Source organism: Oryzias latipes, chromosome 8 (genome assembly GCF_053564925.1).
Source record: "Oryzias latipes strain Hd-rR chromosome 8, Olatipes_Hd-rR_3.1".
Classification (NCBI taxonomy): domain Eukaryota; kingdom Metazoa; phylum Chordata; class Actinopteri; order Beloniformes; family Adrianichthyidae; genus Oryzias; species Oryzias latipes.
In genome coordinates, this window is record NC_136244.1 from 22,802,378 (window position 1) to 22,820,910 (window position 18,533).

Sequence of the window (18,533 nt, forward strand, 5' to 3'; positions counted from 1 at the left end):
TAAAAGATGTGGACTTTTCATTATTCAAAGATAATCAGCTATGTTTATCTTTAAGGCTGTCTGGCTGGATAAACACTTTATGACGTTTAGCTTTAAATTCAAATTCAACTTTATTTACAGTGTACATTTCCTACCCTTCAACACCTCGAGGTGCTTTACAAACATAGGAAAACATACGTACATTAAACAAACTGAAACAACGAAAGAAGGCCATTAAACCTGTTAAAAATCTAAAACAGTCAATGAGGCACAACAGCAACATGAGAGTGTAAAACTTGTCAAAAGTAAAGCTAAAAATATAACTTTTCAGCTTTCTTCCATTTTTATTCCATAACGTTTACCATCAAAATCTACTATTCTTATTAGGGTTGCTAGAAGTAATATAGCAAAGTGGCAAAGAGGTCAGTGCCAGACCCCGTTTACATACACTGACGTGTCCCACGGTTTTGAACGTATCAGCAGAAATTGCACGCTGCGGGTTTTCCGTGAGAAGCGCCTCCCACGCATGCAAGATCAGAAAAGGGACAGTTAAGCCCGTGTTTTCCATCAGTCAGCTTTTGACAGGTAATACAGAGTGTTCTCCTCCTCTTGTATTTACTTTATTTTGATTTTTCGGCGCTCATAAATTTGATAAAAATGGGGTTTCTTTTGACCAAGATGATGGCTGTGTTCGGAGACAGAGGTAGGTATATATACATTCCTGTGATACTATCATCTATAATGTTATGATTAAGCTTTTGTTAGATGCTATTGTTATTAGCACACTAAAAATTAAATTACTAAATACTGTATTTTATAATGCACAAATGTTCTTTTTAAATTGTGAAACTTTTGTTCTTCGACTGTACATCTGAGATGTAATCCTGCTCAGTTCATCACATTCATGCTTTTATCTTATCAGTGTGCTGTAGTTATGTTTGAACTAGCAGAACAGATGTAATTCACGCAGTTTGTTTTGTGCTGATTGAGCAACTTTGTTGAACTTTCCTGCAGAACACAAAGTCATCGTTGTGGGATTGGACAACGCCGGGAAGACAACCATCCTCTACCAGTTGTAAGTGACCTGAACCTCTTTCATAGACCAGCGTCTTCGACGGCGATACGTCGTCATAGTTATGTCTGACTAAAGATGTGCTCTCAAACTCCTCCAGTCTAACGAAAGAAGCCGTCCACACATCACCCACCATTGGCAGCAATGTTGAAGAGATCATTGTTCGCAACACTCACTTCATGGTTTGGGACATTGGAGGGCAGGAGAGTCTGAGAGCCAGTTGGTACTCCTACTACAGCAACACAGAGGTAACACATCTCATATACAAAGACCCACGCCAGTGAAAATGTTAGTGTTGTTAACAGGTTCTTGTAGCATTTTTCTCATGATAGAGGATGTACGTAAAGCAAATTAAGATTAAAACTGCATTTAGAATTTTTATGTATTCAAACTGCTGTAAATCAGGACCAGACAAAAATAAATGCTGTTTGAAAAAGCTTGTTGTTGATAGATAAATTGATAGCTCCATTTCAATCAACTTGTAGACAACTAGATCCAGGGAAGCTAACGGGAGAGAGTGTTAACAAAGAGATGATGGGAACTGGGGGCGGGCTTAGTCCATGCCAACAGTCTCAGAGGCAACTCAGAAGCAAACTTCTATCGAACTATTGAAACTATGACATAGAAAATGATACAGGTTTTGGGATTTTGGCTAAAAACTGCATAATCACAATGAAAAGACCACTGGGAACACTTTTACAATAGATCAAAAGATGATTGGAGCGGGACTAAATCCCAGATAACCTTTAAAGATTTGTAGCTTTATGTTGGTTTTATGTAGATGCATATTACAACCATGTATTTGCTTTTTTAGATCATCCTTTTGGTGGTGGACAGCACTGACCGTAATAGATTGTCTATAACCAGAGAGGAATTACACCAAATGCTTGCACATGAGGTACTTATTTCCCATTTTCTTACCATGCTCTTTTGCTTCATATACAAACCTTTTTGTTTGTAACTAAATGGAACATTTAGTAAATGACTAACACACCCACACCTTTTAATTTGAGCTGATTGTTTCCTTTTAAAAGGGCGTGGAGAATCCAAATGCGACTTTGACGTCAAACTTTTACGTTCTTCAATTAGTACAATTTGTTTCTGGGAAACTGCTTTGGTTTTCATTAGAACAAACAGACAGTAAACAACCGATTGAGTCATAAATCACCAGCTCACAATAATGATGTGAAAAAATGAGGAAGTTTCACCATGTGAGGTAGCATCACAAATAGTTTTGCTGCGTTTGGTAGAAAGTGTCAGATTTGTCTGGGTTTCCCACAGCAACATTTGATTGTTCCTTTTTGTTTGGTTGTAGGATCTGCAGAACGCAGCGGTTCTTATTATTGCGAATAAACAAGATGTCAAGGGCTCCATGACAGTTGCAGAGATCTCTGAGTGCCTCACACTCAACTCTATCACATCCCACCCCTGGCATGTCCAGGCCTGCTGCGCCCTGACAGGAGAAGGGTGAGCTGAGCACGCACGTCATACTCATGTTGTTAGTCCTACTTAACCACCCAGTAGACAAAGCTTTTCAAACAGCTTCTGTGCAAATAGTAGCTTTGGTCTAACCTCTTATTTACTTCTGTCTTCTCTCCCTACAGTCTACCTGCCTGTCTAGATTGGATGAAATCACAAGTTGTGGTAAACTGATGCCACTTCCAGTGACTGAAACTTCCCTGAACCGAGCCAGGCATCGCACTTCTTTGTGCTGTCTGTGCGTGTGATGGCATTTGTAACAAAGACTACAGTTTCCAGACCTTCTGCCTGTTTTGTGGGAGTCATCAAAAGACCTCTGGGTGGACGTACATTACAATGAACTGGATTTTTTGTTATTTCAGTTTTTTATGCAGTTTTCTTACTTGTAACTGTGGAAACACACACTACCAGGAATTGTTTTTGTTCCGTAATGTGTGAAGAAGTGCTTTCAGTTTAGATGCCCAACCTGACAAGTTGTATCACATTCCACTTCGCGTCATTTTACTGGGGTTTGGTAAAAGACAAAGGCTTGTCACATTCATGAACAGTTACCTGGTAACTTAAGGCTCCTTGTTTCATGATGGAAACTGAGGTTTTGCCAGTCCTGCTAAAAAAAAACCCAACAAAACATGGCCCAGCATTACCTGATTAGCAGATTATAACAGTTAGCACTGAACCATATGTCCCTGACATTTAAAAAGTTGTTAATCTGATGGGCTGATTTCAGAGAAACCCGCCTCTGCAACAGTTAAGATCTTATTACGACCTTTAGTAGTCATTCTTATCTTTCCCATTATACTTGAACGATTCCCAGACCATGCACTTTTAGGACCTTCGTCCTCCCTTGTATTCATTTAGACCACAACGGAATGATTATAGACCGAAAACAATGTGAAGTTGTGACCACAGGTTACAGTCAGTGTGGCCTTAACCATTTTAAAGCCTTTGTTAAAAGAAATCTGATGCAAAAAATGTTATGCCACTGAACAAAAGGGTTTTACTAAACTATGTTTTCTAAATGTATTAATAATAGGCTCTTAAAACATATTCTGTACATTACAGAAATTCCTACATGAGAAAGGAGCTAGCTGCTAAGTACTTAAAGATGTAATTCAAAGTGTAATTTTTTTTATATTTCGTACTTTTTTAAATAATTTATGACATTGTTATTATTAAAATCGTATGTGTTTTGGTGTATTTTCTTACCTATACTTTGTTGCATAGATAATTTTTATTTAAATATTATTACACAGATGATTAATTGTGTGTGATGTGTTTTTTGTCTTGTAAAAATACTTATTTATTTTAATGAAATTTATTCCGAGAAAAACCTTGGAAAAGATTTTTGCCAGGGGGCATCCGGATTTGAACCGGAGACCTCTTGATCTGCAGTCAAATGCTCTACCACTGAGCTATACCCCCTATGATGCTTGGCGAAAATGTGTGTTTATATAATTATCCACCATGACCACCTCTAACGTTTGTTTTGTTTGTTTTGTTCATTATGACGTCCAAACAATCGTTTTAAGAAGTAATTATACTGAAAAAAAAATAGATTTAAAAAAAAGACGCTATAGGTTTGACATCGCCCCCGTGAGGCGAACTTAATGGGCTCATTTTAAAGAGTGATATTGGCTATATTGATAAATTATTAAGTTGTCTAACTACATTCCCATTAGTAAAATACAGTAGGCTACCAGTTTCCATCTCAAGCTCATCAACAAAAAAAACAAAAACAAAAAAACACATACAAGTTTCTGTTGCACATTTAGGGAAACTGCAGACTTTCCAGACAGAATGTTAAGGACGCAATTTGGAAACCAACACATGAGAAATAAATCATTTAAGGCAAAACCAGAAAAAGTGCAGTATTTTTATCCTTACAGTACTTGGATTATTGAATGTGTTGTATTTGGAAGGAATGAGTGGACTTTCTTCAAAAATATCAGCATTTCTGTTAAGTATGTTTGATTTAAGTTGAAAGTTTGGACGTTCATCTGGGCGCCCCATAACATCTGATGACCCATGTTAGATAACCACAGAACATACATTCATGAGTTTACTGATCTGTACTTTGTAACCCTACTGAGCACTATACAGAGTTCACCAAGGAATGAAGATTGCATGTGCTCATTGGGACTTTTTGAAAAAGAAAAAAAAAGGACAGACATTAAATGCGGCAAAAGATTAAAACAAAATACACAAAACTGGAGATGCACATAAACATAAACCAAGACCAATTTTAAAACAAAAATATAAATCTCCTGGAAGGAAATTGTACTTTTCTCTGAGCTGAGACTTCACTGACATCTTCTGGTTGAAAATATAGTACTCAATTGTGTAACATTGCAGGTTCTGTGTGAGTGAAAACAATTCTTTTGATAGACATTTAAAAAAATGATACAATCTTTATGTAGTCTGAATGGAAAGGAATTTAAAAAAAGAGCAATTCACAAATACTCAGACACTGACCTCCAATCCCTAAAGTAAAGAACAACTCTGATAAAAATTGTGTTTTGGGTGTTTTTAAATTGTGGCATTTTTCTCACGATGGAGGATACGTAAAGAAAACTAAGCTTAAAATTACAAATTGCATTCAAATCAGGAGAGGTCGAAAAAAAAAGCAGGTTAAAAACCTTGTAGGTGTGATGTAGAGCCCACAACAGCAAGCCACAAGCTTTACAAGGTCCTGGGAGAGGATGTGAACAAAGGGATGATAGGAACTGGGGGCGGGCTTCCTCCCACAACTTAGAACTACTGCCGCTCTACAGAAACTATGTCCTAGAAAACAACAGAGATTTTTTTGATTTTGGCAAAATCATAATTTAAAAAACACTTTTACAATACATCAAAAGATGATCAGAGTGTGACTGTCCTCTCTTTTGGACATGGAATAAAAAATAATACTCAGTGAACTTGTCAGATTTGTTTTATATTTAATTACAAAAAAACATTTTGTATTGATCTTTTGCATCCAATGTCTTTTAACATCATACTCACTGTACGAAATATTACCCCACGACCTGTTTGTTTAAGTTAAACTTCCATGTATTTATTCCTAGCAGTGAATATATGACTTTTTAAGTTGTAAATGCCATGCCTCCATGTTTCTCCCACAGAATCTATTCTGGCTCCCACAGTTGATAGAAAATGTGAAAACAGTGGGTATGAGAGGCGCTGGAGTTTACCACAAAGCACATAAAGTTTGCTTCACATGCCATAAAACACACGTTTTTCACATATCCACGGGTAATTAAACAGCAAAAAGGCGTCTTTTGTGTTCCATGGGGACAACAAAAGGATTATATTGTTCAAACACAGCAGAGACAATGTTTTGAGAGACTGTAAACAGAGCTGATACTGATTGGGTAATTTCATGACCAGCACTGATTGTGAATCTGGCTTGCTCTGTTCGTCTTCTAACATCATCTCAGATGTTACATGTCTTAGATTTTCAGCAGCTGGTTTAGACAGAGGGAGGTGCCAAATTGTTTTCATCTGTCTTAAGAATGATACCGGCTCTCTGATGAAGTGCTTTAAAGTTTAGCAAAATAGTTCGACGTCACATCAGTCGATGACAGATCATTCCCTGACTTGAAGCCTATCAGCTGAGGTGTTTGTCTTTGAGATCACTGCGGAGGAGAGAAGGGGTGTAGTTAGATCCAGAGGAAGAGGAGAGTGGCTTTAGGAAGTGGGAGGAAAAAATATTTTTCTGCAAAGAGGAGGCAAGTGAGAAGAAAGCAGGAGCAGACACCACACTTTTGGTCAAACATGTGCTTCCATCTGGTGATGTTGCTTCTCTGTTTCCCCCAAATAGAAATGACCAATGTTTGGGTTCAGCAGCAGACAGGTGAGTGTTGCATGCTTTCTCAATTTTTCTCTTTTCTTTGTATAAATATATTAAAGGTTGAACATCAAGTTTTTGCTGAACTTCTTCACCAGTGTTGAATTTTTTTAATGCAAAAGTGAATTTTAGCATTTTTTTTCTTTTTAAATTTATAGTCGTAGCTGTGTGACCGCCTTTCACATTGAAGAACATCCTAACATTTTCATTTACATACCAATGTGACAGAATCTGTGCCACTTTGTGTTCTATATTTTGACATGCTGCAAACCACAGAACTTCAGTACGAGACTTTATGGAGAAAGCCATGGCCCAGTCTTTTCCACTTTACACAGAAAATAGAATGAACTAGTTTACAATAAATGGCTCAATAAAAAGGCGGTATTCCACAAGCATGCAGCTCAGTCTGAGCCACGAGCAGACTGTCAAAAGTTTAAAATTAGATTGATCTTTTCCCACTATTATAATTCTGCAGAATTTCTTTTCAGTTTTCAGAATTTCCGTTTTCTTACGCTGTTACAGAGTCCTTGTTAATAATTGTTTTCCAGATTTTGGGTCTTTGTTTTTCAGAGGGTTTTTACTGTTGGAGATAAAGTTTGGAAAAATTTCATTATCTCGATGAAATTTTACTTTTGCCGGTTTGAAAGATCTCCAACATGAGCTTTTAGGACAAATGTTCCTTCTCAAATCAGAATCGGTGATCATCAATGTTCTACAGAGATGTTTTTTTTTCCCTTTTTCTTAGAGCCACTAAACTATGTGTAAACAGAGTCGCTTTATCAATTGGTCCTTTGAGAGCCATTAAAGCCATTTGAACCAGTCTTTAAAAACAAGATGAAAATTAATTATTTCCTTAGACAATGACCTTCAAATATGACCTGCTGGTTCTTGCCCTGTATGGTTTGCCAAGCCAAAGTTGTGAAAGAGATCACATCTGAAGGACTGAATCACTGACCCTTTGTTATTGTCTGTGAAACTCAAACTGAACCTTATTTTGATGAAACGGACTTGTAATCAAAACACACGTGTTTGAGGAAATCTGATTTATGGAGGGGTCTCACAATCAATTCTGTTCTGGATTTTTTTTGTTTCATTTATTCAATTTTCTTGTGAAACAAGAACCATAAATGTCCTTGTTTCTGCCATGAGTGGGTTTCTCTTTGTTCAAGAAAAACTAAGTTTGTGTCTCCTTTCCAGAACATGAGCCATGAGTTCTCCTGGTTAAGGATGTTATGCATCGAGGATTCCTGATGTTTATCTTTAGAAAGAGCCTTTCCTAAAATCTCTAGAAATGATCATTGTTGCTGTAGTATTTCACCATCTCCAATGCATGGCCAAAAAAAACATTACGCACCACCATTATCCATGCTATTTAACAAAAGTTTGAGAGCCTTGGTGATTCTCCCTGATAAAAAATATGAATACATCAAGATCTATGTAATTGAATTTAGTCAAAGCCTATTTAGGCGGAGTAAAAGTAGGCAAACTCAAACAAACTGTGAGAGTTGATCGTGGATGATGTTTTGGAGTCCCTGCCAACTCCTGCAGCCTGTACCCAGGAAGGGTGCGTCCTCTCTAACCAGGCTTGGCTGACCACTCACAAAAAGGCAGCTAAAAGTGGAGTTCTGTTTGCTCCGTAAAGAGTAGGAAGAGGTCAGTCTTCACGCCAAAACATCTGGCTTTTTATTGTTTGTGCACTATGCAAAGTAAATGATTCTTTTGCCCACTATGTATTTTCCACTCACTTATCATTTTGACCTTTTTTTAAGCCTATCTATTTCTAAACTTTGTGGGGATGTTTTAGCCACTAAAGAGCACAAATGATCAATAAAATACACCAAATTATGTCCTCTAACCAAGGAATTAAAACAGATTATCTATTTTAGAGTGCAGCAAGTTTAAGCTAAAACAATTGTTATTTCACACCCTAATTGTTTATATACTTTAGTTTCCATTTCACTATGAATGGATTGGCAAAAACTTCATCTTAGAGAGCTTAAATGTAAACTTGACCTATGTTTATTTGAATTTCTGCCACTGAACACAGTAATCTTGTTTAATGGAACGATGACCTGTGAAGACAAAAACCCCAGCTTTATTTTGAGCACTAATTCACTTTCAAAAGTCAGTGTGCATGTTCCGCAGTGCCAATCTCTGCAAGTGAGTAGATGCCATCTGGAAATCTTTCCTCGCATATGCAATGGCAGGTTTAAGTCTAGGTTTACAATAACACACAGTCTGACACAAACGCTTTGACACACCACTTACTCCAGTCAAAAGGGTGGAGAAAAACTAATATAAGAGCCCTATGAGGTCAGGTCATTTGGACTGCCCCTTCAGAAACTTGTTAAACTGTAACTGTTGTGGTTGTTGAATACATCAGAATAATAATAGTGTGAGCAGACTGATGTTTAAAGCAGCCCTTGCCAATATCCCACGCAGACTGAACACTGAGGGTTTGGCAAAAGCTGCTGAAATCAAGACAGGAATGCAGGCAGCTAACCAACATCAGCTACCTCTAAATGGTAAAAGAAGACTTGACCATGACTGAGTTTTTTAAGACAAGAATTTAAACTTAAGCTCAGGAAAATTCATTCAACTCTAAAACAGAATTTTTGGACAAAAATGCCTTTTATTTTCCAAAATGTCTTCTCTAAAATTTCTTCTACGTGAGTGGTTCAAGTCCCACTCCAATCATCTTTTGATCCATTTTGAAGCGAGGGACTTTTCATTATGATTATGCCGTTTTTAGCCAAAATGTAAAAAATAGATGTCATTTTCTGGGTCATAGCTTCATCAGAAAATTCAAAATTCGCCTGAGCTGTGGACATGACTTTTGGAGCAGCGTAAGCCCCACCGCACTTCCCATCACACATCTGTTTGAGCACTCTCCTGCTAGCTTACATCCCCTCATAATCTAACATTAGTGGTGTAAAAAAAGGAGCAATCCAGGAGCTTTTCAGCCGTACAGATGCCAGCTCAGACTAAGAAAACAAAACGTGCATGGATCCATTTATCTGCAAGTGGATGCATCAGAACGGAGAGGAGCAGGGAACTTGTGGCCTGCTGATTGAAGCTTTTATGTCACAACTGCAAGCTTTCTCAAATCGCATTTTTTCGTGTTTCATAATGATTTGAAGGAAGAAATACTTAAGAATTAAATTTTAAACTTAATTTTATTTTTATATGCCCTTCACCATCAGAAAAAAGTCACAGGTACATGTTAAAACATCAAACACATTTTTCATCAGAGTGGGTCTCCAGAAATTCTGCAGATCAGTAATTTTGGTCACTTTTATTTCTTTGACCTGCTATCCGAAATGGGACAAAAGCATATTTGCTTTTAAAACCCTACAACATTGTTCTTGGGTTCTCCAGTGTTAAATGAGCAAAAACTCCAGCAGACAGAACATAATTCATGCCGGCCTTTAACAACCCATCTGCAATTCAAAAGAAAACTGATTGTCATGGCAAATGTTTAGATGCTGAGTGAGTGGATCAGCAGGATCTTTATACAATTTGAGAAAAAAGCAAAGTAGTAACTAAAGGGTTTTCATATTTAAACAAGGAGAGAATGTTTTCAATCATGTGCTTTTATGTTTAGGTTAGCTACGGGAGCCGGAAGCTTCTTGCTATGTTACAGAAAGTAGCATGAACATTTATTTGTTCATGCTACTATAATTTAATGATCAATTTGTCTGAGCGTAGGATACCGAACCGGACCACATGAGGTTCGGCAGGATCGCCTTGCTCATTTTTATCTGCTCAGCTGTTGACAATCCCCGAAACAACAGAGACGAACTCTTCGCAGCAGCCGAGCTGACCGCGGCGTTTCCAGCAGGGAACTGAGCGCGACGGGGAGTCTTTTCTGGCTTTTTTTGTACGGATATTTTCAAGCTTCACGCCCAACGCCTCATGTAGTCTGCTGAAAGCCAGAAACAACAAAACAGCATACGTTAAGTACACGAGGCAGCCTCTAATTAGGGTTAGGTAGAACACCCCGCGAGAAAAAAATGGCGCTAGTTTCGGGTTTATATAGTGGCATCTACGTCACTACAGTGTCCTGTGAGGTCAAAAAGATCGTTTATCGTTTGATCTTATCCAAAGGTGCTGTTTAGTGGGATGCCGGTGTAGGTACCGGTTAAGTGAAGTTTTGAGATGTTCCTAAATTAAAACGTGTTTCTTTGCCGTAGTTAAAGTAAAATTCTAAATAAAAACAACTAGATATTTAAATTAGTTTTACATTATATTCCTTTTTTATAATAAGTTATATTTTAACAAGTTCCATTTCTGAATGTAGGTGAAATTTCTTTTTTGAATACACGGTTTATTAAACAATAAGGTGTACTTTAAGCTTTAAAAAAAAAAAAGACTATCCTACATTTTTTTTAAAGTGAAGTCCCTTAGAAATAGTGCACCCTTTGCAAACCTTTAGGCGGAACAACTTCCTGAGGTTACTTCTTTGCAGCTGCATCAAATAAAGGATATAAGAACATAAAACGTCTGTGGGTCTAAATCCTGTTTTAAACATAAACAAACCAGCAGTCTTACATTTTCAACATTCTCCTAAAACTAAAGCATGAATTGGTGGGTTGATAGTTAAATATCGGTTGAAACACCCACAGGTGTAGCTATAACCTACACCAGTTTGCTTACCAGAGTTGGTCTAATTTGATCGTAGGTTTTGACTGTGACTTCCAGACTCTCAGTAAATGTTTTTGCATCGTCCCTGCCTTCAGGCATATAAAGCAGAGCAGTTCAAAAGCAAATTGTAATTTTTCATTTGGCTGACTTACTCAGTACAAAACCACAGCTGTAAACATCCCTCCAAGGAGTTTGAATCAAACTGGTGTCTGAAATGTTTGGTAAATTGTGTCTTTTTTTCTCCTTGAGATTTTTTAAATTTGTAGATTTGTTTATTTTATTTTTTTTCAATCAGACATGGAATCCTGACAGAACAATGGGAATAATTTCCAACTTTTTGGACAGGTGACTGGTATAGAAGGACTTCACAAGACCAGGGAGAGGACAGACCCCAGAGATCATCCATGGACCACACCAGGAAAAGCATGGGAGTTCTGGGTGGAGAAGTAACCATCAACACTTTGCCTGACAACATGACAAGGATTGCGGTAAGGGGGTTAACCACAATGTTTCTTATGACTGCTGTGGCTTTGGGGATTATTTTGATTTTGTAACCTGTTCTGTTTATTTTAGTTGGAGTTAAACACTGCCCTCTTTTGGAAAGAAACATTTGCTTTTTTTCCACAAACTTGGAAAGCACACAACAGCAGAGGATTGAAGGATGTTCTACTCTGTGAACCGATGCTCCACTTTTCTAATGTTTGATCCTTTCTGTTTTTCCTCTGACTCAAGGATTCTGCCAAGTATTACACGTGGAGATACTTTGGCACCAAGGACCAGCGCACTCGTGACCTCTGGGTTGACATGAGCGATCCACGACACGGCCAAGTTAGAGACCATAGCCTTCTGTCAAATTCATACAAGCAGGCTGTGGTGAGTCACTTAAGCATTCTTGTTTTCTTTATGAGTAAGTATAAAAGAAAACAGAATCAATCATTTTATGGTGTGTCACATTAACAAGAGACTGCTTTAATTGGAGCGACGCCTACAGCTAAGGCTTTATTATAAAAAAAAAAATCCTCTATTCAAATTTCCAAACTGCAACTTTCTGTTATATCTCTTATGTACATTTGACAAAAGAGGTAAAACAAAACTTCAGAGGAATTTCCATTGAAGAGGGAATATTCATGCTACTTTTGTCAAATTGTAGAAATGTTTACATTCGATAAAGACATAGGCTAAACCAGTTTAGTATAAAAAGTAGTAAGGAAATTAAAAAGTTTAGAGTCAGGAAACACACATTAAACTGGGGTTATAAAAAATGATTAAACATTTTTTTCTGATTTGCAAAACAAAGGTGTGCAATTTTGGAAAACAAACATTTTACATGTTATTTGTATTTATCAGAAAATGATGTCTTAATGTACAGTTTTACAGAATCAAATCAAACTTTATTTATAAAGCACTTTTCATCCATATGTAACACAAAGCGCTTTACACGGTAAAAACATTTTTCTACTTAAAAAACAAAAGCACCAACCTCTGGGGCAACCCCGCCACCCCTTTACCATCACCCATAACTGGGAAACCTCTGTTTATGCGTTCTCCCGCTTGCTTACAGCCCCCCACAACCCCATCTAACATTGCCTGTGCAACAAAAATGGCGAGCAATATTGTAGCTACCCAGCCGTACAGTTTTGAGGCAGATACCAGCTCAAAGGAGGAAAATGAAGACGTACATGGATGTACATTTGTTTGAAAGTGGATGCATCAGTACGAAGCGGAGCAGGGAGCTTGGGGCCTGCCCAGCAGATTTCCGTTTTCACAAAAAAGCTATTTTTGAAACCACTTTTTTTTATCTGCTCCTAATTCACAATAATTTGACTATATATATACTCAGAAATACAATTTTAAGCTTAATTTTAAGCTCCATCGTGTGAAAATGTCACAAGAGCATGTGCAAGTCTTTAACCTATTCTGCAGAATGTAAGCAATAGAAATTTGGACTTATAGAAACCTAATTTAATAGCTCGAAATGACTAAAGAACTACAGTATACCACTGAGAGCACTTGACACTGTCTAGATTACAGCATAAATTAGAATCTGAACAAGTGCCCACACTTGTCACAAGAAAACTGTTAATTTGCAGTCAAATCCTGTGAGACACACATTTCTGAAGAAAGTTGATTAAGGATCACAACAATGTACACCAACTGAATATGCAGTGTCAGAAGTAATAGTAAAACTGCCATTTGAACTGGTAACCTCTTAATCAATAATTAAAAATAACAGAACTATTGGCCCTTTGTAAGCTGTTCAGTCTTTTTTTAGTATCTGCAATCAACTACATGCAATATTTGATGAAGGAAATGGCTGCATAAAGTAAATTATACATTTTTCATTTGTCATCATTTAAAAAAGTTTGATTTATTCTATAGTTTAGGCAAAACAAAAAGCAGAAAAGCTGCAGAGTTTTTTTTTTTTTACTATAAAGTTATTCCTCAAAATGTGTCTTTCGTTAAAAAATGTTAAGCTTTAATTATTTTTTGAGCAAAATGATTCATGAATGAAACTGTGAAAGAATACTACTATGTTTGGATCTCGGTAAATTTATTTGTTGTGTTTTTGTATATGTGTTCTCTCTCTGCAGAGGGTTGCCTTGTCTTTCACCTTTCCTTTTTATGGACATCACCTGAGGCTGATTACCATAGCAACAGGAGGTACATCATGACTGCCTAGCGGATGCTGAGGAGACTTTAAGGGGCAAAAGTGTGATTAAAGGTGAAAAGTCCCCCTTAAAGCCAACATATTCCTCTGTGTGGACATTTTCCAGGATTCATCTTCACGGGAGATATTACACACCGTATGCTGACCATGACACAGTACATTGCGCCTCTAATGGCAAATTTTGACCCCAACTACTCTAAGGAATCAACAGTGAAATACCTGGATAATGGTATGACAAAATCTGATGTATTCTGTCCTTAGGAAGTTCTTAATTTGTTCTCTGAAGTCATTTTTTTTCCTTTAACGTTATTTTAGGAGAAGTGTTTGTGGTCCAGTGGGGGAACGTCAGGCTTTCAGGCAGAGAGTCAGAGGGCGCTTTCACATTTCAAGCAGCACTTTATAGAACTGGAACGATCACTTTCAGCTACCAAGAAGTGATGGACACCCTTCCTCTTCGTTTTGCAGCAATTCTAAATATTCATCACACGAGTATCCATCCACTTTTACAGTATTTACTTTTCTTTGGTCTGTTTTCCAGATACCTTTGTCATTGGACACAATGGGATCTGCTGAACATCCAATAAAGGTCGGTTTGTCAGATGCTTTCATGGTCACGCCATCATCTCCTCAGTCACCAGGTCATTTTCATTCTTTAGCATCAATTAAAAAAAAAAAAAAAAAAAAAAAAAAAAATCTGCATTCTAAATTTTATATTATTAATGACAATGCAGCTCAGCAGATCTACGAGTATCATCGGGCTGAAATAGACATCACAAAGCTAACCAGTTATTCTGCTGTTGAGTTTACACCACTGCCTTGTAAGTTAAAGTATTTATTCAATTAAAAGTCGCTAAAAATGCATTTGAACCATTTAAAATAATTAACTGAAGTCACTAAAATACTTGTTTTTTTCCCCTTAGCCTGTCTTCAACATGACAGTTGTGAGCTCTGCCTCTCATCCAAAGAAAGCTTAGGCTGCAGTTGGTGTCATGTTCTCCAGAGGTGAGTGGGACATTCTGTGCAGGATTTCTGGAAGAGGCTTCGCGCCAAATTTTCCATCCGTGATGTCTTGCAGGTGTTCAGATGGGATGGATCGACACAGGCAAGAGTGGTTGGATTATTCATGTTCAGAAGAGGTATAGACTGGGTACTAATAATCTATCATTTCATTAATGACATCCCTGTTTTTTTTGTTTAAAATGGTATCATAATTTTATGGTGTACGGGGCAGAGCAAAAATGCGACCTGTGATGACTACAGTGATGACAGCTACACTGGTTCATCTTACACTCCAGAGACTGAGCGCATGACGTTGTTGCCTCCTCCACAAGGCTGTAAGAATGAGGGTGAGATTAAATGCAATTATAGCAGTGACTATGGTAGTTCTTTTTTCCCTTTGACTTTAAACTTTAAAGATTAAATTTCGCATTTATTTCAGGTTACAATAAACATCCTACATTGAAGTTACTGTGGAAGTTATTATAATATTCCTTTGTGTTTGGATTGTTTTCCTCTTGTGTTTCCATTTTGGCTTCAGAGGTTAAAACCAACATTTCCCCCAAGAGTAAAGGACGGGCAAACACTGGGGTGATAGCTGGTGTGGCAGCGGCTCTGGTGCTGCTTTTGGTTCTAATACTTGTTGCTCTTTACATCAGCTGCCATCCCACTATGTCTTCATCGCTGTACCTCACCCAGGTGAACTATAAATAATGTCTGCGCATCTGACTTTAGTCAAATTGATGCTCAAATGGAATCTGATCACGGATTTGTCGGTTATTGCTTTTCAGAGACGCAAGAGCTACTGGCCCTCCTTGAAGTTTCAGAAGAAGCAACCTGGTTACACAGAAGTGGAGAGAGAAGGTCAAGAAAAATACTGTTTTGTTGAAGCTTGACCATTATCAGATATTTGATAAGCTTGTTTGGGATCTAAGTGATTACATATTAAGTTTGGGAAATGACTTAGAATTTACTTGTTATAAAACTTCAAATATCTGAAACTGATTGAAAAGATTTGTGTAATATGTATGTTCCTAAAGGTTGGAAACTTTTTCTGTTTGAAGGTATAAGGTTGTCTAGAAGGTGGAAATTGAAGAACACATAAAAAAATAGACCAGGGGTCTGCAACCTGAGGCTTTGGAGCCAAATGTGGCTCTTTTACCCCTCCAAAGTGGCTCTCTGGCTAAAAATAATCATAAAATAATAACCTTCATGGTTGAGGTGCACCTAGAAGTAAGAAGAACTATGGTAAGGTTTCACATCCCTACTGACATCAAGTGGCTTTGTTCGCTCTATGCTTCATCCAGAATGCACAGATTTCAAATACTAAACAAAACCTTGGTAAAAACTAACAATGGTTAGGAGTTGTCCAGACGGGAATTGCTCTATTTGTTTATTCTTTGTATACTCTTTCTGCTGGATCAAAAACCAATAAAGTCATGTTTATGTTCAAGTTGAGGAAAAAGGATGATGCCTACCAAAGTAGACCAATGGTACAACAAATAAAAACAAAGCCATTTTTATAAAGCAGGTATTTTATTTTGAAAGGAAGTCATATGAGCTTCTGTCAAAAGTAATTAAACAATTTCACATTTTGAGAAAATGTTAGTTTCTCTTTATATTTCTCTTTTATTCATTCCAAAAATATAAATAATTCATTTTAATTATTTAAAAAAAATGAATGCAAACAGTATCAAATTTTGCTAAAATAAGACTTTCCAGCTCCTACTTGGTTTTGATCACTAAAAAATAGCCTTGAGTGGTTCTGTTACTGTTAAAGATTGCAGATCTCTGAAGCTGACTGTAAAAATTGCACATTTAATGCTGGTTTTTGGAACTGTTTTTGTTTCTTTTCAATGTTTTATTTTTCCATACAAAATCAGATAACGCAGCCTCTGAATACACAAGGCCATTCATGTGTCAAACTGCTGTCAGATCTGTTGTCCACAGTGTCACTTTAGATAAAACTCCACAACCAAAGAAGAAAGACAAAAACAGAAGTTGGGCATTAAAAAAAGATAGTATTTCTCCAGAGCAGCATTTTTAAAAAGGAACAAGAACATCTTATTTAAAACATTAAACAACACAACAAAGAGTAAAACAGAACGTTCCACAAGAGATATAACAAACCTAGAGGACAAAATTGGACTTTACAGTAAATAAACAAAAAACCTCATGGAAAGAAGACAGACTATGGCGAGAGAATGAAGTGTACTTTTGGTGAAATGCATGTTATTTTTACGTTTGTTTTTTTGTTTCCTTCTCTAAACAACATGCTTTCTCAAGCACAGACCGTTCAATAATGGTGTTTCCTTAATTTTCCATTGTCTTGAAAATCTTAAATAAAATAAAAAGCACAATAGAATTTATTTTGTTTGTTTTAGGTCATATTTTAACATACTTTTTCTTGATGTCTCGGTTTCGTCTTTTTCTAAAATACTACATGTTTAAACAAAACTGATATATACTTTTTGGTGCTCTGTGTTATAACATATTTCACTGTAAATCGAAAAAAATTAAAGTCAAAATCTTTGATTTGACACAAAAAACATAATAAAGATGCTAAACCTTCATATGCACACTCAGATTAAGAACAAAGCAAGGTTAACAAAGTCAAAGGAACTGTGGTTCCACACTCATCCCTCAATATCTGTCAGTTCCTGAAAGATTGTTCCCATAGAGGCGGAATGTCAAAACCCCTCCAGTGACTGGAAAAGAACCACAGCAAGACTTTGTGCCAGGTTTAGTTAACACAGACTAAACAGTGAAAAGTCAAAGGAACTGTGGCTGAACTCCAGGATGTACACTTCTACTAACAAAATCTGCTCCATAAAGTCATTTTCCTGAGTCAAATATTGTAATTTGGCAATCATTGGGTGCTGGTGGCTCCTCAAGTTCAGGAAACCATCTGAATGGCTTTAATAGATAGAAAAGCTTTTAGTTATTTTTGTTTTCATCTCTTTAAGGAGCTTTCAAAGGCCTCTGTAAATGAAAGCTGCAGTACAGATAAAGATGTTTTGATGTTTTTGGGTATATGATTGAAAAAAATGAAATAACATGAAATAACCAATAACATTGATTATTGGTAAACTCTTGGTCTGTTTCTCCAAAATTTTCTAAAAGGGCACCAAGAGTTTATAGCAAACGTTGCAGCAGCTTTTTAGAAGGTACAACTAAAATTATTACATTGTTATGGTAAATTTAATAACTACAAATCAGCAATTCAAATGAGGAAAACTGCAATTATCTCTTAAAATACTTTTGGCAAAAGAGGGAAAATAAATTAGCCTACAAGGCTATTTTTAAAAATTCTGATTGTTGTTTTTTTTTATTTGTTAAAGAAATAGGCTTACTCGATAAAATAAAAAATAAAATAAGGAAGAAAAAATTAAGACTGAAAAGGCATGTTTAAACGGGAGTTATAGTAAATGGTTAGGGTATTTTCTGATGCAAAACAAATGTTTTTATTTCTGTTCTGAGAAAATAAACATTGACTTTTTTATTTTATATTTTTTTATGTATCATAAAAATATTTGTTGTAAAATTTTACAATCCAAAACATATTTCACTTTTACCGTTTATTGATTGATTGACGGGGATGAGGGTCCTGAGGCTGAATTTCACATGCCAACTGTTGAAATCATAGACATATCTCGCCAGCAGGTGCCGCTCTAACCATGTGTTTGTTGCTGACATCAAGTAGGACATCCAGCGAACGTGGCAGATGTCTAAAACGAATAATTTGAAAGCTAAAGATTGGTTCTCCTCCAAAAATAAAAAATAAGAATCCCGCAGAGTATCCTATCTCCATCTGCACGCGCAAATGGAGATGGGATAGAAAAAAAATAAGA

At 36.7% G+C, this 18,533-nt stretch overlaps 2 protein-coding genes and 1 non-coding gene across 4 annotated transcripts; 2 read left to right on the forward strand and 1 right to left on the reverse strand.

Moving 5' to 3' along the window:
- Nucleotides 1-510: 510 nt before the first annotated feature.
- On the forward strand, nucleotides 511-3,787 carry arl5c (ADP-ribosylation factor-like 5C). Its single transcript, XM_004071266.5, has 6 exons — nucleotides 511-682; nucleotides 994-1,054; nucleotides 1,152-1,299; nucleotides 1,866-1,949; nucleotides 2,367-2,518; nucleotides 2,656-3,787. The coding sequence occupies exons 1-6, from the start codon at nucleotides 637-639 to the stop codon at nucleotides 2,702-2,704; spliced, it is 540 nt and encodes a 179-aa protein (XP_004071314.1). The 5' UTR covers nucleotides 511-636; the 3' UTR covers nucleotides 2,705-3,787.
- A 93-nt stretch (nucleotides 3,788-3,880) lies between these two features.
- Nucleotides 3,881-3,952, reverse strand: trnac-gca (transfer RNA cysteine (anticodon GCA)). The gene has a single exon. It is a non-coding gene; the product is annotated as a tRNA-Cys (tRNA).
- Nucleotides 3,953-6,180: 2,228 nt separating this feature from the next.
- On the forward strand, nucleotides 6,181-17,047 carry LOC101166963 (plexin domain-containing protein 1). Of its 2 annotated transcripts, none has more exons than XM_004071554.5 (13): nucleotides 6,181-6,380; nucleotides 11,364-11,506; nucleotides 11,751-11,891; nucleotides 13,610-13,679; nucleotides 13,793-13,915; nucleotides 14,002-14,120; nucleotides 14,225-14,324; nucleotides 14,418-14,504; nucleotides 14,607-14,688; nucleotides 14,762-14,822; nucleotides 14,918-15,032; nucleotides 15,224-15,381; nucleotides 15,474-17,047. In XM_004071554.5, exons 1-13 carry the CDS (start codon nucleotides 6,302-6,304, stop codon nucleotides 15,576-15,578), a joined length of 1,383 nt encoding a protein of 460 aa, XP_004071602.2. In that variant the 5' UTR covers nucleotides 6,181-6,301; the 3' UTR covers nucleotides 15,579-17,047. The 2 variants fall into 2 exon arrangements, with proteins under 2 accessions (XP_004071602.2, XP_078807932.1); XM_078951806.1 differs by lacking the exon at nucleotides 6,181-6,380 and adding an exon at nucleotides 11,150-11,239.
- Nucleotides 17,048-18,533: the final 1,486 nt, after the last annotated feature.

What these genes read in the sequence shown, in the direction of transcription:
- LOC101166963 (XM_004071554.5), top strand. Translation starts at nt 6,302, where the DNA reads ATGTGCTTCCATCTGGTGATGTTGCTTCTCTGTTTCCCCCAAATAGAA. An exon ending in ATTCATACAAGCAGGCTGTG is followed by an intron (nt 11,892 to 13,609) that starts GTGAGTCACTTA and finishes CTCTCTCTGCAG; the next exon opens with AGGGTTGCCTTGTCTTTCAC. An exon ending in ATTATTCATGTTCAGAAGAG is followed by an intron (nt 14,823 to 14,917) that starts GTATAGACTGGG and finishes TGTACGGGGCAG; the next exon opens with AGCAAAAATGCGACCTGTGA.
- arl5c (XM_004071266.5), top strand. Translation starts at nt 637, where the DNA reads ATGGGGTTTCTTTTGACCAAGATGATGGCTGTGTTCGGAGACAGAG. An exon ending in CCTACTACAGCAACACAGAG is followed by an intron (nt 1,300 to 1,865) that starts GTAACACATCTC and finishes TTGCTTTTTTAG; the next exon opens with ATCATCCTTTTGGTGGTGGA. An exon ending in TGCGCCCTGACAGGAGAAGG is followed by an intron (nt 2,519 to 2,655) that starts GTGAGCTGAGCA and finishes CTCTCCCTACAG; the next exon opens with TCTACCTGCCTGTCTAGATT.